Genomic DNA, 27,034 nt, shown 5'->3' with positions numbered 1-27,034 from the left:
CATTTAAAATAGACCATTCATAATCAATAAAACTTTTATCCAGAGCTTTCGGTTTCTTTTCAATCGATAATAGTCTATAAACTGTAGACAACAATTTCAATATAATAATATTAGTTTTCATTAAGTCTGACGATAAGTAGATATCCCCCTCATCAACAATTCCTAAATATTGTTTAATTCTTATTTTTCCATTCTGTGAATAAGGACACTTCATGAATAAATTAATATCCTCTTCCTCCTTACACAGCCTACAAATACTTGTACCGTTCTTTTTCACCCATTTACTTTATTATTAAATCTTAGCATCAACTCGCGAAATTTCACAACCCTATTAAGTAGTTTCCATATTATTCTTTTTTCAAACGAGTTATTCATCGACTTTTTTATTATTTATACATTGCTACCTTATAACTAAATTATTTAGTTATTAATTTTCTATTTTCAAATTCTTGTCTGCAATATGCTTGATATTTTTTGACTTCCAAGTCTCTGGTTGATATGAGGAATATTTGAATATATCTGAGGTAATTATAGTCTTTTATCTATTAAGTGGCCGAATTTTATAATGCCTTACTGAGTGGCAATAGTCATAATTTCAAGTGCAAAATAAATTATTTAGTATTAATAATTATACCTTGAAGATGTTCTTTATGACCAAGGTTAATAGAAATATAAGGTTAGACATTCATGTGACCGGGCTTGATAGAATTTTCAATCTGATGTATTCTACCAACTGCTGGGCAAGATAGGCAGATTTTGACAAAGCACGTAATCTCTCATAGTCTGTGACGTGACTATTGCTAAAAATTTCCATTTTATATATAGTACAGACTGCTGGGGAAGAAAAACAGATTTTGACAAACCACGCAACCACTCATCTACTATGACGTAAATATTAAGAGCGTGGTGCAAGTCAAACATCAGCCGTACACGCATTATGGTATAAACTTGTATTTCTATTTTTTTTTTTTAATAAAAATTTTAGGGGAAAAAATTGAAAAATCCGTAACTATTCACAACTTTCGCGTAAAATTCTTTCATTCTGAACAAAAAATATTCTAAGAAAAAACAAAAAATCCTTCAGCACCTCTTGCCCACCCTCTGCGATAATTTGAATATTATTTTTTTGTTAAATTTCAAAAATCCACAGTTATTCACAAAGAATTAAATTTAAAAAAAAAAAAATTCAAATTTCAAATAAAAGATTTTTTGCTCTGCCGCATAATTTGCCCGAAGGAAAAAAAAGTTACCACTATATCCGTGTTAAATTTTTTCATCCTAATCAAAAAAAAAAAAATCTAGTAAAAAGCATAAATTCCTTTTTTTTGGGGGGGGGCTACAACCACTCCAGCCCAGCCCAGTGGGTGCCCCTACTTCATCTATAGTAATGTGGTGACACAATAAAGTAAAATAAAGTGGGAGTAGCGTAATATCTAGAGCAGGGGTTTTAAAACTATTTTACACGGAGCTAAAGTAGGAGGTGGTAAATGTTGTATTAAAAAAATGTATATTATTTTTAAAATAATCACGTAATTTTGCATTACATTTTATTAAAAATTGGCAGATTTTAAATAATGGTAGTACTTGGAGAGCTTGATATCTTCTGAGGTGAACACAATGCAAAAAGTTAGAAAAACGCTGATTTAAAGTTTTTAAAAGGGTGCTGTAGACTTTATTTATTTATCGATGAATATATTTTTTCTAATAATATGTATTTTAATAATAATCTAGATATTTCTTCAACGAAAGAAGGGTTCAAACACACGTGAGTTGGACACTTGTTGTGTATCTATATTTGAAGTACGCACATGCATATCTGTAGGGCAAACCATTAGGCCTTCAATTTCTCCTTCTCTAAGTGTTGATGTAGCCATGAATGAGGAAAACTTTTTTATTTCCTTCTAGTTAGAGAAGTCAAGAAACGGTTGTAGAAATGTTCTACATTCATGTATGGTGTCTATCAATGGGTGGTTGGTTGTTTGTTTATGAGTCTGTATGAATGATGAAATGTTGTACATAGTAATGGGTGTGAGTAAACACATGCCGGCTCTTACTTCCTTGGATAGAAAGAAGGCTTTTCATACGTGCAGTAACAGAAAGAAGAGGAAGGAAGGAAGAAAGAAAGAAAGAGCAAACAAATAGGGGAGAAAGAGAGGGTGGAGTGGAGAAATGAAGGTTACTCTTCCTAACATAGTTTCGGGCGTGCGCACTACTATTTTAAGAGTTGTAGATATAGACAGTGAAGCCAAACTCTGTGTCTTGCATCATATAACCTTCGGATTTGATTAATAAGAGCAAAAAATAGTGTATTCGTAGTTTTTATTTTTTCATTTGCCACACTTCTCAGTTGCCTTGTGCTTTGAATGCTGTTTTTATTCTGAAGAGCGTATAAGGATTACATTTATTGAGGAAACTATTTAAAAGAGTTCTCAAACGGAGTGAGGTTTCAAATTTTCTTAAAGCGTGAGTCCTTAAAAAAATAAGTCTATCAAGATGTCCATGAATGGAAGATTGGCTTTTGCTATAGCAGCCGGTGCATTTGGATCTTCTTTTCAACATGGATATAATACCGGAGTTTTGAATGCTCCTCAAGTTCTTATTACGAATTGGTTGAGAGGATGTGAGAAAAATATGACAGCAGTTACAGAGGATGGAAGTGACGTTCTTGTCTGTGAGAAGGATATGAAAAGCGCTACTATGATCTGGGCTATTATTGTTTCCATATTTTGTGTTGGCGGTATGATTGGGGGTACTGTTGTGGGCACTATTGCATCACGTGTTGGAAGAAAGGGGGGCCTCATGTGGAATAATATTCTTGCTATCCTTGGGGCTTTGCTTCTTTTCTTTTCCAAAATGTCTGGATCCGCTATTGTACTTATTCTGGGTCGTCTCGTGATCGGAATTAATTCTGGGATTAATGCTGGATTATCTCCTATGTATCTCTCAGAAATATCCCCTACCAGTATGCGTGGAGCTGTTGGCACAGTATATCAACTCATCATCACCATGTCAATTCTCCTCGCTCAAATATTAGGGATGAGCTCCGTATTGGGCAATGAAGCCGGTTGGCCCTATCTTCTGGGATTAACTGTTTTCCCAGCAATATTGCAGCTTGTTACACTTCCTCTTTGCCCTGAATCTCCCAAATATCTTTTACTCGATGTGGATGACGAGCAAAAGGCTCTGTCTTCCCTCAATTGGCTTCGAGGCAAGGTTGAAGTGCATGATGAGATTGAGGAAATGAAAAATGAGAAGGAGGCGACCAAAAATATGAAAACCGTGAGCTTTATGGAAATCATAACAAACTCATCATTGAGGAAGCCTCTTATTGTAGCCCAAATGATGATGTTGGCTCAACAGCTCTCTGGTATCAATGCAGCTATGTTCTACTCCACTTCAATCTTTGAATCAGCAGGTTTGAGTTTAAGTGAATCTCAATATGCTACCCTTGCCATGGGAGCAATGAATGTTGGTATGACATTAGTCTCACTTGTCCTTATTGAGAGAGCGGGAAGAAAGACACTCATGTTGATTGGACTCTTTATCATGTTCATCACAACTATTCTACTCATGCTCTGTCTTTTACTCTCAAAAACAGTTGCAGTACTCTCCTACGTCTCCATAATTATGGTAATTGGATTTGTCATTGGCTTTGCGACTGGACCAGGATCCATACCCTGGTTCTTTGTTACTGAATTATTTACACAAAACGCTCGTGGAATGGCAACATCCATTGCAGTAGTTACCAACTGGACTGCTAACACACTCGTTGGACTTGGTTTCGCCCCCTTCCAATACATTCTTGGACCCTATGTATTTCTGTTCTTTATTATCGTTCAATTCCTATTCATTATCTACGTCAAATTCCAAGTTCCAGAAACGAAAAATAAAACCATTGAAGAAATCACTGCTGTATTTAAAAATTAGTCCCTTGTGTAGTCCTTTGTTATACCTATAAATGTTTAAATTATTATGTAATATAAAATATATTTATGCTTAAATTGTGATTAATATTTTCTAAACTCAAAACAAAATAATAAATTATTTCTTGACAAATTAAGTGCGTAGTTGTTGCTTTATTTGAGAATCCTTCGAGTACTAACAAAGTTCTATTACCACCTACAACAACAATTAAATGATTTTTTTAAAATGAATCATATCTTCAATAGCGAGTGTGGGGCCTTAAAAATTACAAAAGTATTATTTCCTTCAACAAGATAGCAATATGAGAACAATTTATTAGTTTTATACGAAAATCCTTCTCAAATGAATCTGGGCTATCACTGTAGTGATATTTTGTGTTGGCGGTACTGTAGTGGATATTAATGCATAAGGTGTTGAAAGAAAGGTGGAATGATACGCTTGCTATCTTCGGCACTTTTACTTTTTTGTTCTTTCTTTAAATGACGGGATTAGCTTTCATTCTGGATTTCCTTTAGATAAGTGTTGGAGCTATTGATGCATGCTACTTATTGATTTTATTAAATAAGTTATTTTAACTTATAATATGTTCTTTTGTAGTCTCCATATTAGTGTTCAAAATGGCAAATTTTTGAGCTCAAATAAAATCATGTTAATATCTGGTATCCCTACTAAAAAAGGAAAAATAGTTTAATAATAATAGAGAATTGGCTAGTTGGTAACTAATTTCAAGCCCTTTTCTTTTAAGGAAGTAATGGTTAAGAAACATAACAAAATTAACGTTGTGAATTATAGCTTAACTCTTGCTCATATAGCAAATAACAGTTGATACATAAAAAAGTTTCTACTTAAATACGTTAATCCACTTAAAATATATTCAACACGTATGTTTCTAGTTTTAAATGACAGTTAAATAAGTTATGCATTTATTAGATAACATGGAAACAGTCCGAAAGACAGTATATGTAGGCTTGAAAATTGTAAGCATTTTGGTATGTAAAAAAAACAAACAAAAAAAACCTGAAAGTTAACAGGTAAACCTGACCATGACAATTTGGAGCAGCTTAGGGTGACATGATATAAAAAAATATAAGTGATTTCGCGTATCTAGGAAGGACATAGATAAGAACTACTCCGATATCGATCCTCAATTTTACTCTGAGTCCAACAAGGACTTATATACACTTATAACTTTCCAATAAAATGCTCAACTTATTACTTTCAGTCATTTACGAGCACATACACACTCGTGGTTACACTTTATAGTATCCTCTCCTCAAAAATTAAACAATAATCATAACAGATTGGAAAATAAAAACAAGAAAATAAAACTTGCAAAAGGGGCGTCCGCCGCAAGGGAAGGGGTAATATAGAAAAAATAGTTAAAAAAAGACGATTGTGATTTTTTTTTCTAAACAAGGGCATTCGATTAAATATATGTACTGTGTAAAAAAAAAAAAACCAAGCCCCCCCCCCCAAATATATATATATAATCCTGGTTTAGTTCATATTTCATAAAACTCTTATTAATTCATAAATCAAATCATTAATTGAACAATGCATTAGTAGTGTTGTGTCGGTCCTTATTTATTCGATCCCATCCAGTCTTAGGACCGGCCCTATCGATCTTTAGGACCATGGGACCGATCCTTAAGACCGTCGGTCCTTAGAATTTTTCATAAAAACATTGATTGTTTATTAAGCAAATAAGATATATGATATATGTAAAAACATTATTGGACATTTCTTGTATATTGTTACTTGCTTATATAATTTATTTAATTATTTAACGGAATAATTAAAGAAAATGAATAACACCCTCATTGACGTCACGAGGAATTGATTTTACCTTCTTTAAGGACTGAAAAGTGGGACTGGACTGCGGTCTTCGGTCCTAAATAGGGACAGACACAACACTAATATCTAAATACTGACCAGTACATACTCTATGTACAATATACATAAATATTTATGTTGAGACTCAATTCAGCACCGAATTATTTTTTTCGGTTAGGTCTTAAGTGATTTTTTCTATACCGATTTAGACTTTCAGACCGTGGTCTCACTTTATAGACCGATTTTTTTCGGTCTCAATTTATGGACCGATTTTTTTCGGTCTCATATAGTATGAGAGGCCATTTTTTTTTCTAGATCAACTGTCATTCCTTTCTTTCAAAAATATCTCAAAACTATACGATAAGTTCTAGAACAAATAGTGAATACATATTAGAGACGGCTGGATCAAAATTAATCCGAGCTATCCTGTTTAAACTTCGTATAACGTCATTGTACTTGAAATAAAATATGATGTCTTTTAATAAACAATTTATCCTTGAAATCGGTCTAGACCGATTTTTTTGGGAACCGAACTAACCCTAATTTTTCCTTTGGACCGATCTAACCCGAATTTTTGTATGAGACTGGCCCAGACCGGGCTTTTTGTTGGACCGAATTAATTTGGTCCAACAAAAATATAACAGTCTCAGACCGGTCTAGGATTTCCATACCGAAACCCAACACTAATAAACACGTATTGTGCAATACATATATAAGAAAAGATAAGAGCATGCACGGAAATTAATTTAATTCAACATCCTTGACATAGGCCCATACAATAATAGCAAAAAGTTAGTCATTACAAAATTGAATCGCCTCAGGACTTAACTTGTAATAATTATAACCAATTCAATTTTTTAAAGGAATAATGAATACATATTTTTTTAAATTACGTCATAAGGAGCCATGTCGGATTAAGAACATAGAACATGGATCATATAATATGTATTTAAAATAATTTAATTCAATTTTATAACAAGAATCTAGTGTTAGATCGCTCAAAAAAATCTAAAATTACTATAGTTTTATCAGTCCAATAAAATTTGTTAGTCCCAGGACTTATACGTTCTAGCTAGCATGAATTATTTTCTTATCTTGTATATTCTTCAATCCTAGGTAGAAGTGAAGAAATAAAAATATAGCTTGGTCCGTAGTAGTAAAGGGCAGACTAATCGGTCGCAGGGACCGTTAAATGGTAAGAAAATAGGGTCGATAAATAAAATACTGAAAAAAAGGGGGGTTAGGAAATCCGTCTTAGGATCGATCCAACACTACTCATAGCCAAACACGGTTAGGCAGTAATAAAATAAGGTTGCATTCAAAGAGTAAAATAAAACTTTTAAATACATCTTATGAAGCAAATTATAGGTGTTCCTCATTCAGGGGCATCCCCAGGTGGTGGACTGGAGGGGCTGTAGACCCTCTAAATTAAGAAATTTTTCCTTGTAACACTAATTTTTCCCCACAAAATCTAATATTATTAATTTTTTTCGTAAAATCAAATTTTTGAATTTTTTTTTTCCAAAAAATTAATATGTGATATCTTTTTGAGTAGCTATGGATTTTTGAATTTTTTTTTTGAATTTAATTTAGTATTTTAAAAATTAAAGTTAGATATTTGAATTTTTTGACAAAAAAATTAATTTTTCAAAAAAAATTTCGTCAATAATTTGACTTTCTGTTGTATAGGTATGGATTTTAAAAATTTTGTTTCCAAAAAATTTAAATTTTGAATTTTATTTCCAAAAAATTTAATTCTTTTTCAAAAATATTTTAAAAACAAAAAATAAAAGTGTATAATCCGTAGGATGCCCCCGTCATTGTAAATTATATGTACTTGACCAGGACTGTTAAAAAAGGGTGAAAGGAAGGGGAGCCCCAATATGTATTTCTCAAGATAAATGTAAGTCGCAATAAGATTAAATTAAAGCAATTTTTTTAAATATTCAATTCATTGTCAATAATTCTTGGCTTAGCTCATTAATTTTTTCAATCATATGAATCTTGATCCTGGGAAGATTCATGAGAATTTTTTTAAATGAGAAAGCATAAATGTAAAGCTACATATGTAAACAGACGTTAGTAACATGATTCTTCTTCTATTTTATAAAAGTTTTGTTTTTCTTCTGAAGTACACACAAATAACTTAATTCGAAATAGCATGACAAGGAAAAAAGAACACTTCATATATAAAAAAAATCATTTTTGATTATTTATAAAGTATTTTTTTTTTGTATAAATTGCAGTTGTATGTGAGTAATAATTACGTTTAATTCTTTTTATATATAATAGTAGTTATATAACAAATGAATATATATATGCAGAATATAACAGCAAACACTTTCCTTAGTGAATTAAGAGAGAGAAAGTTCCTGTAATGACGTCAACATGAGGTGATGCAATCTCGTCATAGAACAGTTTTTCGAAAGCTACTTCTTTTTACTAGAATAAGAATCTTTATTTGCGTCATTTTATTGAAAAAATCTGTTTTTACAAATATAATCAGTTATAAAAAAAATATATTTCACGTGTATGTTAAGATTTGTTATTTTTTTCTATTTAAAAGTATGTCATACTTTTCTTTCTTCTTCTTAAGAAGTGATATCTGTGAAATTATAACTTCATTGAAATCGCATGAACCCCAAAACAAACAAAGAAATCCTTAGTCTAAATTTGTATATGTTGTAAAATAAATATAAAAGTATAACATAAATTGATTTTTACTTTTGTAAATCCCGATGCAGGAGTTGAAAATCCAGGTTAAATACAAAAAATTAAGGTCTTCCTTTTAAAATAATCTTCACACCATGAGTTTTGGATTTCAACAAGATATAGCAAATTTTGGAAATAAAATTAGTACCGATCAGTATTTGAGGAGGTTGAGTGTATTATATAAAATAATAAGCAACAATATATAAACAGAATAATTAAAAGGAGGAAAAATACCCTCATTGACGTCACAAGGGATCGATTTTACCTTCTTTTATGACCGACAAGCGGGCTGGACTAGATGGCACCGAACTGAAACGCAGTCCTCGGTCCTAAATAAGTACCAACACAACACTAGAATGAGTATGAACTCTTTTTGATATTTAACAAGTCGTCATACAAAAATACTATTATAGTTCATACAATGTATTTCAAATTTCAATGTATCGGATTGAATAAAAGTAGGTAATATTATATATATTCAGATAATTTTACTTCGATTTATTAATGAAGAAGCACATTAAATTTTAATAATTTTTGAAATTATGGGGAAAAAATAATTGGAAGTACATTTTTTCAAAAATTTCTATGATAATTTCAAATGCTCTCGAAATTTCGTCATCCCATCTTTTGAAAATGACAAAATTACTTGTACTGCAAAATTCGATATTTATAAAAAGGAAATAGGTATGGGCATAAAATATGCGTATAAATAAACTGATCAAGTAATTAATCCAAATTCTATTTAAAAAAATAAATTAACTCATCACTAAAAATTTTAGATGAACGTAGAGGCTTTAAATCATTATGGTTACATCGAAATTGCTAAATTTTTAAGAATAATAAAAAGATTTTAGAATTTTGTTAATGTTGATTCAACCATATTTCATGTAAAATTAAGGGATGCCAGTAGAAAACGAAAACCCCATTGAAAGGAGATTCGGATGGTATCGTCAACTTGGTGGTGGTAATTACTATTTGAGTTGCAGTCAATTTTTAGAGTGAAAAAAAAAAAGTAGAATTAGGTTCTTATTGAAAATGAACATTAGGTCCTTTGGTTAATTAAAATAAACTTTCCCATTCAATTCTTCTTTACAAAACGTTGAAGACGATTTATAAACATTTTTGTTAATTTTTTATCCTAAAGATAAAACAGACATTGATGAAATGAGCAGCGAAAATCACTCTGCTAGGAAAACAAAGAATTTATCAGATAAAAGCTAGTCTGCAAAATGAATTACTAAGCTGCATTCATTAAATTTAGAAATTTCGCTTCAGTTTCTACTTATAAATAAATAAAATTTGCCAAGTAAAGTTGTAATCAATCTATTTTTTCCTTTAATCATGACTATAAGTTTCACCTAAATCATACCATTTAATTAATTATGTAACTGTTATCCATACAATATACATATTCACATAACATAACATATTATATATTGATATGTCTTCCGATTGATTTTAATAAATGGTGAGCTACTTTGTTCATTATAAAAATATTCAGAAGTTGATGATTGAGTCACACTCATATTTAATTAATCTTTTGGTTTCGAAAATTGAAACATTATTTATATAATAGAATAATATGGTGTAATACTAAAAGTAATACAATACAAAATTCATTGACATCGTCATTGATAAATAATCATAATCTGAACGCAGCCCCAAACATGATGCAATGGCATTTGAAAGTTAAATACTACGGATTGACGTATATCCGTCTCTATTAAGTATTATATTTTATAAGCAATTATAAATTATGATAACAATTGAAAAACGACCTACAGAGGAGAAAATTAGCATTTGATGCCTTATTTGATTTTGTAAGTTTGCCCACTGACGAAGAAAATAACGGTCCATAATTCTAATAGTAGGTTTATTTTAAAAGTGTGGTAAATTTAATTATAAGAACAAAGCAAGAGTTTGAAGGAATAAAAATCTGCGGGTGTAAAAATTATTTTTGAAGTGTTTCTCTGCGAAGGGGAGATGACAACTTCACTCATAGAAGGGAGGATGGACGACAATGACCCAAAACTAACGGGCATGGCAACAGAGGAGTGACTAAAAAAGAAGAAGCACATTAAGGTCATGGAGTAACCTACCCAGTCTCCAGACGTCCGTGACCCGTAGCAAATCGTTATAGTTGGGCAAAGTTACATAATCGTCGAGAGATCAAATACTTATGTTTCTAAATTGTATGTACATTATATTTTATATTAATAGTGAATACGACAAATTATTATTATATTCAACCATAGAATAGAGTTTTTCTTACCTGTTATGAGTCAAAATGATTCTCGTTGAAAGTAATATTCCATAGATTTTAAACTTTTATCACATAACTTTATTAACAAACAATAAATTAAGAATTATTATCACACAAATCGAATAGTCAATACACTTAGTCTTACTGAAAAATTGTAACAATTCTAAGCTCGTGTAAAATATAATGCAGACTCCAGGATTAAAGTACTTCCAATCTCAGTCTTCACATGGAAAAGAAGAAGAATCTAAGAAATAGTGTTGGATCCGTCTAAAAATAACTAAAAAGACTGCAGTCATCTCAGTCCGGTTTTAATAAAATTTGTCAGTCCTAAGACCGGTCCTTTGTAGAAACTACGACAGCTGAAATTACGTAGTTACTACTAATTACGTCATTTGATTCGCAGAAGTTACATCATAATTCATAACCTCTTTCAAACAGGATTAAGAAATACTTAGAGGTGACCAATGCTGATAGAAATACATTAACCTTGGAGGCGACCAAATGTGCAAAAGTTTAAAGTTTAAGTAATATATTTCAGTTTAGAGTGACGTCACAAGGGACACAAGTTCAGTGTTACTCACTACTGATAAGTGTAAATAATTATAATATTTATTATTTTATAGATAAATACTAGAAGCTGAAGGAGGATAAAATTTGTGAATTGCGTGGAAATATATTAATTCATAGTGATTTGGATGGATCTTACGTACAAAGGATTCGGATATATTCATCCTTTCCGTTCCTAGCAATTCATATTTTTTTCATTTGGATATCCAATGATCCTCTCTTCAATTTTTTGTTAAAGGCATCATGACTCTTAGTCTTTGTGCCTCACTCGGTGGATATATTCTTATTTAATGGAAGAGTCCTGTATTGTGTAAATGCACTTCACATCAAGGTCTATGATAGTGACTTCTGATCTCGTGAATCATTGCCTCTGTGCTCAAGGATACATAAATTCTTCCATATCTTTTACGAGATTATTGTATACTTCTACATATAAGAACTATGGATTTCCATACAACGGCAGAACAATCTACTGAAAGATCTAGTGAGGAAAATCGATAGTTCTCATCTTCCAGCCACTGCTCCTTAATTGAAGTTATTGAGTCCTTTCCTCCTTAAGTCAACTCTGCTTCGTCTTCTACTCTAAGAAAACCATTTCATTGATAAGTGACCTTGATGTATATAATGCAGAAATGTATTGTCTATATGGATAATTATATTACCTGGATACTTTAAGACTCACCCCTGAATAGTGATTTCATTATTTCTTGTGAGACCCTTTTGTGATTGGAAAACAAGTGGAAGATTATTCTAGATTTTAAAGACAATGTGTCTCTTTTCTTGATAGTTTTGTCTGCAATGTATGTTCTATTCTGCTATTCATTATAAATGGTTATTGGGAGCTATTAAGTGATTATGTGTTAAAAAAATATAAGTGACTTCTTAACTTCTGTAGATTTTATTGGAATATTTGAATTTTGTTGCTATTTCTGAACTTAATGACTCAGGAATCCTCTTCTAAGCACCTAAACTGCGTGTTAGCATATTGGAATATTACTCTCTTGAAAATCTGGGCCTTTACAAAAATAAATAAATTATTAAGTGTGTCCCATACGAGCTAATTATAAATTGTTTGATTGCATACAATATTTAAAATGTATTAAAATGATATTACGATTATTTTATTCGTTCAGTTTATTTGGGACTTGCAAATGCTATTTCGTTATTGAGATTCTTGTCAGGCGAGTAGAGACTTCAGAATCATCCCTATTATTAGTTATATAACTATTATTGGTCTGTATTGAAGGACTTAAGGGAAAGAGTGGACAAACAGAAAATCTACAACAATAAAAATATAAAGGAAAGAAATAAGGTCAAATCATCTACAGCTATTGTACCGACTGATATATAAATACTTCTTATTCTATCATAATTTAAAATATTTATTTTCTATAAAATAGTTGTTAATATTTTTTTATTATCTTTAGTAAATAATTTAATTTTTTTAAATATATATAAAGTATACATATAATTAAATGTGGTCAATTATCAAGAAATGTGTTGCACAATTTCATGCATACTTGCACTTTTGCTAGCCCAAACATTGTTCCTCCTTCCTCTGTTTGTCTCTTTTGCGAACATCTTAACGAGAACTTGGCAATATTTCCTAATAATTTTTGTCTTAATATTATGACAATCGGTTAGGGATATATTAGTTATTTCTTTTTCAATTATATCTTGCAGGATTTCTGTTATATTATTTTCTTAGCTTTAATAAAGTTGGAAAATTGGTTCTCGGCTGCAATGAATATACATTCGAAGATTTCTTTGATACAGCGGAATAAAGATCATGAAGTTTTGAATATGGGCCACTATCATTAGTGTCCAAAATAACAAAACTAAGACGATCCCAACAAACAGACTGATATGTCTTAATTTGGTTAAAAATATAGCCTGCTAAATAATATAAAACATCAGTTAGCTGTTCAGACAACATATGATCTGCTTCTAGCTGAGGAGTTAGTTCTTGAAGAAAAGATGCACTATCCGCTTCGTCAGATTTATTTCTTCCTTCTTTTAAATCATCTAAGAAATCGATTAGATATTTGCCATCATCATATTGATAATTGGAAGATCCATTTTCCTTCATGAACTGAGTTAAAACAATTATTCTTAGATTGTTTTAGGCCTCTAATGATGTTGGAGTTGGGCTCTTGTACCTAATAAGGCTGAATAAATTTTCCATAGCATCTTAAGTAAATCTTCAAGTTAAAATGAATGAAAATCCTTTATCAAGGAGTTCCTTGTGCAACTGAAGGATGGAAGTTGTCGACAAAATGATAACCCTTTTCCCTACATGACATTGACGAATGACTTCGATTACCTTTTTTAAAGTCTGAATAGCTTCATTATATTTGTCAAGATTTTGATGACTTAAAGCCAGCATCGGTGATCGAGAGGTCATGAGTTCGAACCAGGAACGAATAAGATCAATAAATTCTGCCATTAATAGATTTGACCCATCAGACTCCTGGATTGTCGAATATCTCAGGTCTGCACTTGTTGCATGGGGAAAAAAGTCATTTCATCAGCAATATTCATTTTTGAAAAGTGGCTGGGGTTTATGACACTTTCAGAAAGCCTTGGAACAATTTTAAATTCCTGAACTTTTTCTAACTCTACCAATTTTTCAAGATGTTTTGCAGAACAACATGGTTTGATAAATGTCTTTCTTCCCCAAAAAATGATTGCAAAATAATTTCAATATTGTTTACTAAAGATGTTCGAAGATTTTTTAGAAGATGAGGAACATCATAAAGGAAGGATAAATTTTGATTTTACACGTAGACCAATTTCAGAAGATCTTATGACGACATCCTTTGTAATTTTTCCCTGTACAGACCCATTAACCGCATCTGGAGTAAAGAAATAACCAACAACTTGCTTCTATCTACTTGCAATTCCAGCGAGAATGATCACAAGAATATGTGTCGCATATTCGCTTGTGTGCTCTGGAAGAGTAACCTTGTCTAGACAGTCTAGCCGTCTTTAGACTTTTTGATGACCATGTCATCCATCAATAGTACAAAATCAACAGTGGCATCATTAAAAAAAAACCATTCATTTAATTTTCACATCCCTCACATATTAAAAAATGTTGATTATATTAATTGGCAAACACTTGAGTCTTTGGTGGGAGTTCAATTCGCACGTTTGATGGCATTGATCCACAACTTCCTAGGATTGATGTCTTTTGGAAAATTAAACATTTTTTTTGGGCGATAAGCCAGGAAATTTTTTAGACAAAGTTGATCTATTATTACAATACTACACGTTACCATTATGAACAATATATTGTAATTAATAAGTATTGCATAATTAAAACAAAAATTAATAAATTAAGCTCACAAAGTAGTACATAAATTGAATTCAATACCTTTAAAATTGCCCTGATGGCAGCTGACAATTTTAAGCCAATCAACAAAGAAAGAGAAAAAGGAGCTATTCTTTTACTGATCGTCCATTCTTTCCCATGATTCCTATAGGTCAGACTAAGTTGCATCGATAAGGTATAAATTATAATACATTTGGTACTCAATTAAACTATCTTGCCTAGAAAGTTGAAGTTATAATGGTAAATTAATTGTGATGAAAATCCGGTGATTTTTTAGCTCACCCATTTTTTTGGAATTGGTGATCTGTAGAATTAATTTTCTTTTCCTCAGCTGTTGTCATTATTACTTAAATTCCTGTGGAGTTAGCTTATTTTTCTACTAACTACAATTGCATAAAAAACCAGATTAAACATTTATGTTGCTCATAAAAGACGAAGAGTAACTTTGAGGATTTGTTGCGGATTGTAGGTTTTTGTTGGACTAAATATTGTGTGAAACCATTTTTTGCCAATATTTATTTTCAATGTCAAACTAACGTTCCTCACTACTCAAACGCATGATAACCACTGACTGTATTTTTAAGAAAACTTTAGAATCTTGCCTTAAGAATGAAACCCCATCCACTCTGGTACTATTTATAAAGCCTGAGTGTCAAGCTCTGTATAAAATAAATTTAATTTGTCGCACCATATATATCCTTACTATGGTCGAATTTCGGCCGAAAAAATATATGTTGGCCTCCACAACATATTTTGTACCTCTCTAGCTAAAAATAGATTCCTAGGATCCTGAAAATTTCTCACCATTTTCAGAAAATTTTAAAATATTTACAACTAACAGGCAAAAAAACGTGCTGCAGCCATCAATAAGTAATAGAGTTGTAGAAAATAGGACATATTGGTATGGTAAAACAGGGGCGTCCAAAGGATTATATTTTTTTTGTAGAAGGGAATTGGTTTCTGGAATTTTTTTGAAAAAAATTCAAAAATAAATTTTTTTTGGGAAAAAGATTAAAAAATTAAATTTCACACAGAAAATTTTTGTGGATATAAATTTCAAAAATCCATTGTTGGTCACAAAAAATTAATTTTTTGTGAAAAAAATTTGAAATATTAAATTTTTTGGAATTTTTTTCAAAAATCCATAGCTATTAACAAAAAATTATATTTTGATTTTTTTTTTCAAAAATCCACCACTAGTGATAAAGTTTTCTTATTTTTTTGGAAAAAATTTCAAATATTAAATCTGAAAATTTCTGATATTTTTAAGGTGGGCCTTCCCTTAAAAATATCAGAAATTGTGCTACAGCCCTTTGAGCCCATCCCTTGCAGATGCTGAAATAAAAAAAAAACTGAAAATCAAAACGATAATTCGTACTATTTGATTTTTTTTTGGATGGGGAGTAGATTTGCTGTCGTCACGTTTCATTAGACTATCAGCAAGAAGATGTGAGATGAATAGGGTAAACAAAAATCCCTCTCTGTATTTTACAAGGACATAGATAAAAATAATCCTGATTTTAAATCACAATTCTATTGTTTGGGTATGAGCAGGATCCGAGATTAGCATTATCAGTACCGCCATATTGGAACTAAGTTGGGTCCTATGTCAAGGTGATAAACTTAAGTAATTGAAAAACGACTTATTTTAGGGCTGAAACTTCAGAGAATACTCATTTCGAAATTCCTACCCCCAATTATTTATTCATAAAATACTATACCTCATACAATAATAAAATAAAAATTAATATTTGGTAATTATGAACAAGCTCAGAAAAATAAAATCAACAAAGTATATGTATAATTTTTGGGTTGGGCATTTAACGGTATATAATTATTAGTTCCAATTTTTACAACTTTAAATCTTAATATAAGGTTTAAAAGTGTTAATTTAATTAAGACAATTCCAACACACTTTTACATATATATATATATATATATATGCACAATATCATATTTATATAAATATATCAATATCATATTTATTATTATCAATTATCATATAGATATATCACAAACCCTTCTCTCTTTCTGCCCCCCTCCCTCCGCCTCCCAGCTATTGTTGGCGAGAAGAAGAAAGAGCAATGTTCAGCTATTTTGGAGGATATTATTTATATATATTATATTGGTGACCAGCCTCCAGGCTAGTTGCGGGACAAACTGCCTCCTTTTTTCTTTCACTTCACCACCTAGGAAGCATATCGCCGCCATTTTGACTGTGAAGAATATTTATTACTTTACGCACCACTGTGATAGTATGACATTGATCCTTTCCTCCTTTTCTCTGCTTCAATATCCACACGTCACACAACCAATAAGATTACATAGACGCTTCGTAGCTAATATGACTAGGATTCATCAGTAGTAATGTTTATAACGTGATTAATAGTTCTATGTTCAGGTACTTTGTTATAACCAGCGTCCATGGATTCGGAAGGTAGGGCTTTGATTTTAATATAGCTCACTAATTTTTAGGGTTATAAACTCACTAAATTTTATACTTGTATAATCTCTTTCTAAGACGGGATCCCTCGCATCTGTGTTAATACTAAATAGCATATGAATCGAATAGATAGTTTATATTAAGATAATACTATGTATTTATAAACTGTACCTAAACTACACGATCTGGTTAATACATAGCTCCTTTAGCACTAAGAATGATTTTTCAAATAGTACACCTGACCAATTATAAAGAATTTAATTTTGGAATCCGTAATTAGTTTGCTGAGCATTTCATTCTATACTTTTGCATTATATGTCTAGCATATCAGTTTTATGGTTGAGTCAAGGTCTTCCCTCCTTTAGTTACTATCATGTCTGGCTTCATTAGTACTCCATCGACCTCAAAAATAGCCTCAGAAATGGTAATGCTTTACATAACCAACTAATTGATCATGTCTTAATATCCGGAACCCATGCGTCGTGACACATGACTGTTGAATGTGGTCAATATTTTTAACCCTATCACTGCATAATTCACACTTGTTACCCCCCACGTCATCTCTTAACCTACTTACTTGGTTAGAAGGTTACTAGCCATTACTTTACAAGAGCGTCTAAATTCATAATTCGACTTAGGAATTGTTATATCCGTGAACTATTTCCTAAGGCTATTGCTTGTGGAGAGTATTTATGAATTTTGGTGTCGACTGATCCAATAAGATTTTTATGTTACTCTTTCTCATAATCATCTTTATTCCAAAAAAAAAACGTTCACTTATAACCCCAGGGGCATTCATAGGTATTAAAATTAATTTTTTTTTTTATTTTTACAAGATTTTTTTTTCTGAAAAATTTAATATTTTCATTTTTTTCCCAAAAATTTAATTCTTTAACTATAGCACTTGATTTTGGAAATTTTTTTTCAGAAATTTTAATTTTTAAAAATTTATTTTAATCTTCGTCGAAGTAGCATCTCGTATCCTGTGGTACCACAAGTAATTGGTAGCTGCAAACGTATTTAAAAAAAAAAAAAAAAAAAAAAAAAAAAAAAAAAAATGATTTTATGGGAATAGCTATAAACTTTTGAAATTTTTTTTCAAAAAAATTATTCTTTGAAAAAAGCACTCGATTATTGATTTTTTTTCAATTTAATATTTGAAAATTTATTTTAATTTTTTGTCGAAGTAGCATCTCGTATCCTGTGGTACCACAAACAATTCGTAGCTCAATGCTTGTTTTATGGTTCAAGGAGATTAAGCGATGATATTTTTTTGTATTATTTCACAAATAACGAAGCTGAACATCACTAAATATACGATGAATTGCCTCATTCATATCTGTAATATGTATGCATAGCTATGACCAAAAAAACAATTTGTGTCCAATCTACCTAAAGAATGAACAGTCGATGTGACATACTTCCCTGAATTAGGCTAGAATTCGTCAACACTTTCATACATCAGGCTTGAATTCAATAGTTTGAGTAGCCGTCATTTTGGAAACTGGTTCAACTATTAAAAATAAAATTCAATGTTAGTAATACTAATATATATATATATACTAATTAAATTTATATTAACAATTCATACACTTTATAAGATTATATGATGTCAAAACATGTTGAATTGGCATAGGAGTGTTCAAGGAGTATACAACGTCCCGGTTCTGTGTCATTTTCAGATGAAATATATCCGACTTAAGAAAAATTGTAGGTGGATACCGAGGCATTATCTGAGCTAAACAGCGATTTATTATGTAACCTAATTGAATTAAGGGGTTTTCTTGGTTTTGCTTCTTTAGAATAGGAAAATTTGCTGGGGATTGCCACAGGTCTTTAATGCCTACGTTTTTGATTTATTGAATAAAAAATATCTTCCTCTTTGAAGTGAGTAGAACATAAAACATGCGAGTCTTTCGGTTTGTAGTTCTTACGCCTCAGAACACGTAACCATGCCTTACCTATTTTGGTGTAAATCTTTTGGAAAACAAAAATGATATATCAGTGCCAGGAAAAATGCTTATTTAGGCATCCAAAAGCAGATATTTTCACACAGAAAAATTATTCTTAGTTGTTATTAATAAGCAATTACTTCTATTGTTTTAAACTAGGTTTTTATAGATATATTTCTTACTGAATCAGCCGATGTTTCAGTTGTAGAATGTCCAGACTCTCGATGTTCTAGTCTGATTTAAGGCACTGCCTTGAGCTGGGATCTAATAAGATCTTCATTATATCCCAGCCTTGAGTGAGGGTAAGTTCAAAGAAATGACCTCACTTATGATTTTTAATAATATACATTTATACAAATCACTACAAGTACACTAAGTAAGGGTTTTCGAGAAATTGATAAAGGAACGATGACGACCTATCATGGATGGTACACCAACTATTGCTCTGTAAGAATGTTAGGAAATGGGTTATTTTTTTCTAGGAAAAAATTATCTATGATATCAAATACTGACTCTCCTTCAGTATTTATTATAATATTTCTTACAAATATCATTTCTTGAACCACCTTTCCATCTTTGACAAAAACAAAGAAGAAGCACATTTCATTTCCTAGTAAACTAACTACAATCTAAATTATGTTGCAACAAGAATGCTGCATAATTTATCTTCAATGTTTTCAGCCATTTAATTATTCTTCCTTCATCTGAGTTTTTAGTAAGAGGTATAATCTTCATAATTTGGCCTGGTGACTTATGTACAACTGTGTGCAACTGTTTCCTACGGCCCAATCGTGTAAGCCTTACCAGATCTAGCAATCAGCAAAGTATGTTTGGTATGAAGCACGCAAATAGCTAGTGGATTTTTTTGAAATGTTTAAAACCATATTTCTAATAGTTTTTCGTGCCTTGGACAGACTAAGTAGTTGACATATGGCTTTTATCACTCTCAGGGACTTTTTGGCTTAAAAAGTAAAATAAAAAATGGATTATTGATGTAAAAAATATCTTAATACATTTTTATAATTACTGGACGTCCTTTAAGTACTTGTTTGTTGTTTTAGGGTAGATAATTTGGAGTTTAGTCTATGGATCTTCATTTTTTTTAATTCCACGTTTTAAAATAAAGTATACGTAAACATTCTAAGTAGTATGTTTGCATTAGAGAGTGATATTATACTGAGTATAGGATAAAATATAAAGGCTCCAATAATAAAGTACAATAATACAATCTCAATATAACTGCCGGATCTGATGATCGAATCCAGTATGTGGTAGGTGTTATTCCTAAGCTCTTGCATCACATGTCCACAGGTGTAGGTAGTGTTCTCACTCCTGCACTCAGAGCTATTGGAAATATTGTTACTGGAAGTGATACTCAAACAGATACGGTCATCACTGCGGTAGGACTGTCTTCGCTAGCTAATTTGTTGAGGCACGAGAAAATGACCACTGTGAAGGAAGCCACTTGGACCATCTCAAATGGAAATCAAATTCAAAATGTCATTGATGAGAACATTCTTCTACTCATCGTCCAAATTCTTACTGCAGGAGATTTCAAAGCACAGAAGGAAGCGGCATGGGCAGTATCTAATTTGACGTCCTGTGGATCCACGGAACAGGCGATTGTATTACTTCAAACAGGTGTCATGAAACCCCTTTTTGATCTTCTTAATACAAAGGATGCCCTTATGGTGGTTGTCATTATCGATAGTTTAACAAACGTTATGAATGCTGCTCAAAGTATTGGCGAGGTTGAAAAGGTTAGGGAAATTATTGAGGAGTGTGGAAGTCTCGATAAAATTGCTATATACGAAAAAATCCTAAGCAAACCATTATCAAAAAAAATAAAGAATAGCATATAAATAGCAGGAGAATAATATTTTTTTTTCTCGATAAAATGTGTAGATTTAAAGAAATACGACATTTTTTGTAATTCTTTAGAGTGTATAATATTCTAGTTCATTAACAGGGGGGTATGGGGGAAGAAAAATGTGTTTATTTTTTTTCTTATTTTCTCTCTCCTATTGATCCGATGGAGTTGAACTCATTAAGGTAAAAGTAGATATTAAGTACCACAATGAATCTATCTGACCAAGGAATTGGAGTCAATAAACATATTACAAATAGTTTTCCTTTTCTGGGAGCAGCCGGTTATCGAACCAAATCAAATTGATTTTAGGATTGTTCTTTCTCCAGAGCACATTGTACATTTTTTTCTGGTGAAAACATGAAGTTTGATTTGTATTTAAGTTTAATCGAAAAAAAAAAAAAATCAAAACGAAGCTAATAATTTGATTACACTAAGCAACAGTACTTTCCTTTGTCAGCTTAAGTCCAAAGCCATTATTGTTATTTAAGCTCTGCAATACGAAAATGACCATTAAAAAATTCAATCTCCGTTATAAGCCTTTTTTTCAATCATGTTTTTGAGCATAATTTCGATTCAGAGCCATATTTTGATATAAAGTAACTTTATTGATGAAAATTTTTATGTAATAACATTTTTTTATTTTTTTTTGTACACTATATTCTTATTTAATGTCCACCGACCGATAATAGTTTAATGTATCATTACAAAATTTCAAAAAAAAACATAACAAGTAGAACTTTGATTTCAAAAAGCAAGCGCGTATATCTAAAATAAATTGTATCGTATAGTTATATAATTAAGAAGACAATAAAAGAAAACAAGCGAAGTGCATTACAGAAGGTTAGAGCATTAGTTGACTCAATAAATCCTGATCGCGCTCTTGCTCGTTTTTTAAAGCACGCTCCCGCTCAAATAAAAATAAGCAGTGCTCATTTATACAAGAATTTTTCACAACCTCGTTATAATTGGAGTTAAATTCAATATATTACAAGTTCAAATGTCCCGTACGATTTGTAGAACCATATCCTATTATTTTAAATATCATATAATACTCCAAATGATATGTAATTATCTTGCTAATAGAACGGAATACGATAATCGGCACTTTTAAAAACTTCTATACGGCTCAGAAAAATCACAATTATGAAATAACATTTGCATTTCAGAAACAAATTCGAAAGAATCAGTAATATAAAAATATATTATGGAGAATACACACGATAAATAGAAAATAAAGATTTTTGTAATAATCAATTAATAAGTAGTTTTATAATAGTATTAATAGCTATTATAAAAAGTCAACAGTAGTATGTCTCATTTTGTCTGTTAACTTAAAGTAATTTTTATTTTTATCGGTGGCTTTTAGCTAATTTATGTATATTTGTTTGTTTTCGCAATATAGACAACTTCCGCCTAAAAACTATTATTTTTAAGATATTCTTAGTTTTAAAAACTGAAAATAATTTTTGTCTTAATTATTAAGATCAGGCACTTTATAATCATATGCTTGCATCAATCGATTAATTTAGTATTATACCGATTCTGACGTCACCCTTCATCGACAGTGGAAAAAAAGGAAACCACGTTGTTGGATCAGTCCTTGGACTGATCCCCTTATCAGTCTTTTTTCCATGCCCCTTTCTGTCTTTTTTTATCAGTCCAATCTTTTTTACCTTTCCAAAGTCCTAAAGACTGATATATCAGTCTTTCTACATCGATTCAACACTATATATCTTGTATTTCAAATTAACTTGGTATATACGAGGCTTCATGCAATAATACCATCCAGTTAAGCCTGATAATTAGCTTGAGCTTGTATAAAGGTTTCTCAAGTTTTTGAACTTATGCTCGCGTGAGATTTTGAAATCTTATGTCAATTTACAGTGATGAAAATCCGGTTTTTTTAAAGCTGTCCCGTTTTTTTGGAATTGTTAGTCTGAATAAGGAATTTTCTTTTCCTTAGCAGTTGTTATAACTAGAACATAAAATTAATAAATAAATGATTCATTGAATCATCAGACCAGAAATGATGGGCATTTTGTAGAGTGCGATGAGAAAGCAGAGAGAAACTGAAAACTCTACTTTTGAATGAATAATTAAAATTTTTTAAAACAATATAAATACCGTATGACTGCATCAGAGCCGAGTTTTTCCTGGTCATATCAGAAATTAGTTACTAATAAATGTCTGTTTGTTTTCATTTTAAGTCAGTTGTCGGGATTAAGTAGCACAATCACTCATCAAGTAGTGTTTTGCTAATTTGAAATTTTCAAAATTTTTTTAGCGCAAATAAGTCCAGAATTAATTCTCTAATTATATGGAAAGACGTAGCTCAATGGACAACGTGCTCAGAAGAAGTTCTTGTACTCAATGTGAGACGGTTCGATACATGTTCGTTCCTAGGGAAGGAGATATACTAATGTATATGGATATAAAAAGCCATCGTTAGGTCAGATGGAGTAATTGTAATACTATAATAGTGTATTGTCAGTTCTTATTTATTCGGTTCATTCCAATCTTAGGATCAGTCCTATCGGTCCTTGTCACCGGTCCTTCAGACTGTTAGTAATGGAACTGATTTAAAAAAAGGAGAAATGAAGTTGATTGACGTCATCAAGGACCGAACAATAAAGGTTTTTAGGACTGATATTCTAGACATCACGGACACTAAACTAGACGGGACTGTAGTCTTCAGTCCTAAATAAGGATTGACACAATACTAAAGTATAATGTTTACTTATACTTTGTTAGTATAACTCCATCTGACAAATTAAGGAACATTAAAAAATATTTAATTGATCATGGATGTTATCTGATACCCTGTCATTCAAGGATTCCAAATAGATGCAATTTGAACTAATTCTGTGACCGTTTATAGAAGATTTTTGTTTTGTTTATGAAGTAGAAGGGTTTTTACTTTCTAAATTCATTAACGCAAATATTGAGATGTAAGTGTTGAAATGGGTTATCATGTCAGTAATACCAACGGTTTAAACATTACAAAACAGTTTAATACAGTTTTGAAATTCTGACACTCCGATTTCTTTTATTAGGTGTCTATTCCTTGAAAAAGTCTAATAGAGAGAAAAATAGTAAGGTGGGGCAAGTTTTTTTAAAATTCAAAACTGTGTATGGTCAAAAGATATTCTAATGCTAAAACCTAATTCGAATGTAAAATCATTATTACCAACTCTGGTATTGTTTATGCAAGAATATTATTTTTCTTTATTGAGTCAACATTGTTACTCCGTAGGATATTGAGACAGTGATTGAGGACCATGATGGTCATACTGAAAATTAATATGCTATTTCCATCTAAAATATTAAATTAAACCAAAAAATAAAAATCGTCATAATGCATTTGTTCGAAATCTGGATTAAGTCAAAATTTGTTGCAACTACAATCCTGTGTATGGGGGTGTCTTTAAAATTTCACAGACGCCTAGGTGCCTACAATTTTATAATTGGATGTAAGGCACTTTTATCAAAGGATTGGGACTGATCACCTTTAAGCACTTCACCTACACCATCTGTGGGCCAGTGTGTATTATAGCTAATGAGAAGGCATTTTTCTTCATCATTCAATAGTTTTATCGTCCGAATATAATATAAACTGCAATGAAAATTGCATACGATAATATTATCTTACAATGAAATTACTCACAATAATATTGTTTACAATGACATTGCTTCACAATGATATTACCCACTACATTTTTGCCCCACAATGACAACGTACACAACAACATTACCTCGTAACGATTTTACCCCAACATTTTTCTCCGCAAGCTTTTTACCACAATCATTTTACCGGACACCGTCCAAGAGTTCAAAATTTTACTGAACTCATTGTGGACTTTTTTTTTGTCACATGTTACTTCGTCCAATTTTGTCAAAAAGAGAAAAGTGAACTGCTAAAGTTAGATTACACAATAAAACAATGGCTACTTCTTGTATTTCCCATAGAGGAAACTTTTACTATCAATTTATTTCGTAAGGTCCCACCTACCAAAAATTAACGATGATATCTAAATAAAGATGTTAATTGAGTACTAATTTAATTAAATATACATTCTTTGGGAATATTTATTTTAAAATATAAAAAGTGAATCTCTAAATCCTGCAAATATGTACAATAAAATGGTGTTGTCTTAATACTTTTAATTCGCATACTATGACGAATAAATCTTATTTTTGTACTAATCTTCTTAGGCTGTTATATACTCTTTTAAGATTATATAAGCACAGAATACAAAGAGTATCTTATCCTATAAATAAATTCTTCTTATTCTTCAAAAAAATAATATATTTCAATTAGATACATACATTCAATGAACAATAAATACTCTGTGTGACAGATGAAAGATTAGCTTTAGATGGTCATTTTAAATAAATATGTATATTCTTACATTAATCTAACTATACACTCAAATATAGTCGTTTTCATAAATATATTATAATGCTACATACATAAGTAGAGACAAACAGTGTCACTTCTTGAAGTTGTGTGTAAAATTCGTTCAAAACTGTCATGATTTATATTTAGATGATATTTGCAATGCAAAGGGTAAAATTTATTCGCACATGTGGTAATCATTTCAAACACAAATATTGGCAAGTATATCAATATTGATGTATAGTTTTTATTAATTTGAATTTTTATTATACATTGTATATGTGATGATTGTAGAAGCAGAAACTCTAAGCATGAAACAATAAATTATTAATTACGACTATCTGTATTTTTCAATAGTGATGCCATTTTTGACATTGATTTGATCTCGAGTCCTTTATAGTTGCATGGAATTGAGTATTGGACTATTTGTTCATATATCCAGATGTATGTTCATCACGACAACAAAATCAAATCTGATCCATAATGGTTTTTAATTGCTTCTACCGTTCACACTTGTTTTAGGAAATCAATAACCCATAGCGAATTTACCAATAAATGTTTTCTTTAGAAAATTATTCAATGAATCTCCAAGATTTTTTATGTTTATGAAATGAAAGAGTAAATTGAATTGAAACGCACATAAAATGAATGACTTATAGAATTTAAAAAAACAAAAAAAAACTGTATGTATTATTTATCTATTCCTTCATACATTCATAACACGAGTGTTTTAATTCAATTTCCTTTTTTCATTTCATGACTTAACTCCATATCTAATAATGCGAGAGAGCTTAAACTGATGTTAATAGATCTGGTGATATGCTATAGGTTTAAATTGCTGCAGTTGGTCAAGATTGGATATTTGGAACGGAACGAAAAAAACAAACTTTTTTTAAGACATTTATGTATCGCCTAAAATAAATATGGCCTCCCAGCTCGCCGAATCCAATTCCTCTTGGACAATTTTGAGTGGGACGTCTTAGAGATAGTCAAATAAACGTACACATAACACTCTTGATACTTTGCGGGCTACCATTCGTGAGGAAGAGTCCAACATGGACAAGGTGCTCCTAATCCAGGCTTGTGTCAGATTGAGGTCCAGGTTAAAGACTGTGGGTGAAGCTGGAGTTGATTGGTTTGAGGGATTGAATTCACTATTGCCTATCAGAATAAAAGATTTGTGAATTAGTAAATTAATTTTGGAAAATAAATTGTAATATACAATGTCTTTCAATTTTCCGGATTTAAATTCCCATTCTCAATCCAACACAATAAAGTTATTTAAAGAATGATATTTATGTATTTCTCACATAAAGAAATGCTTAAAATACAACATGTTAAAAAATGAAAAAACTCCAATACATGTCCTGATACAAAAACAAAATGAACTTGTCAAACTGGGTAAAATATGCTAAATAGCTTATAACCTTTTTTTGTTGTTGTTAGTTACTAGATGTTTCTCAAAAAGTACGTGATTAATTGCAAGCAGCAATTTAATTTTTACACAGTGTTCTATTATTGCCAAATTCTTAAGGAATAATTTTTTTAATATATTAAATAAAGAAACACATAAACGACATTCTTAATAATATTTTTTCTTTGTCATAAAAAATCATATAATTTAAAAAACTAGGCTTTCTATTTTTTTTAAACGTGTGGACACTACAAAGTTTTCAATCCTTAGTCATTTATATCATCACAAAACAGAGAAAACAGTTAAATGAGAAAATCGAAAAAAAT

The 27,034-nt window shown here is 30.9% G+C and overlaps 3 protein-coding genes, 1 long non-coding RNA gene and 1 pseudogene across 7 annotated transcripts in view; 4 read left to right on the top strand and 1 right to left on the bottom strand.

The window, feature by feature from the left end:
• Positions 1-10,969, bottom strand: part of Mtp (microsomal triacylglycerol transfer protein) — a 51,489-nt gene extending 40,520 nt beyond the window's left edge. The window contains exon 1 of one of the 3 annotated variants that reach the window (XM_071893537.1): positions 10,742-10,969. The gene's annotated coding sequence lies outside the window, so the exon portion shown is untranslated. The remainder of the gene's footprint in view (positions 1-10,741) is intronic. The other 2 variants (XM_071893538.1, XM_040725586.2) reach the window with 2 other exon arrangements.
• On the top strand, positions 1,488-4,060 carry LOC121129884 (solute carrier family 2, facilitated glucose transporter member 1 pseudogene; annotated as a pseudogene).
• Positions 10,970-11,168: 199 nt separating the features above from the next.
• Positions 11,169-12,350, top strand: LOC139907253 (uncharacterized). The gene is made up of 2 exons (XR_011783702.1): positions 11,169-11,256; positions 11,356-12,350. It is a non-coding gene; the product is annotated as an uncharacterized lncRNA (long non-coding RNA).
• Positions 12,351-16,929: 4,579 nt separating this feature from the next.
• Positions 16,930-27,034, top strand: part of LOC121129813 (zwei Ig domain protein zig-8) — a 335,418-nt gene continuing 325,313 nt past the window's right edge. Inside the window, exon 1 of one of the 2 annotated variants that reach the window (XM_071893322.1) lies at positions 16,930-17,070. The gene's annotated coding sequence lies outside the window, so the exon portion shown is untranslated. The remainder of the gene's footprint in view (positions 17,071-27,034) is intronic. The other variant, XM_071893323.1, reaches the window with a different exon arrangement.
• On the top strand, positions 18,475-20,940 carry LOC121129529 (uncharacterized). The gene has a single exon (XM_071893490.1). It carries the CDS (start codon positions 20,330-20,332, stop codon positions 20,888-20,890), a length of 561 nt encoding a protein of 186 aa, XP_071749591.1. The 5' UTR covers positions 18,475-20,329; the 3' UTR covers positions 20,891-20,940.

This window comes from Lepeophtheirus salmonis, chromosome 14, assembly GCF_016086655.4.
Source record: "Lepeophtheirus salmonis chromosome 14, UVic_Lsal_1.4, whole genome shotgun sequence".
NCBI lineage: Eukaryota > Metazoa > Arthropoda > Copepoda > Siphonostomatoida > Caligidae > Lepeophtheirus > Lepeophtheirus salmonis.
The sequence above is the reverse complement of the archived record's forward strand: the minus strand, read 5'-3'. Positions and strand labels throughout refer to the sequence as shown.

What these genes read in the sequence shown, in the direction of transcription:
- LOC121129529 (XM_071893490.1), top strand. Translation starts at nt 20,330, where the DNA reads ATGTCCACAGGTGTAGGTAGTGTTCTCACTCCTGCACTCAGAGCTATT.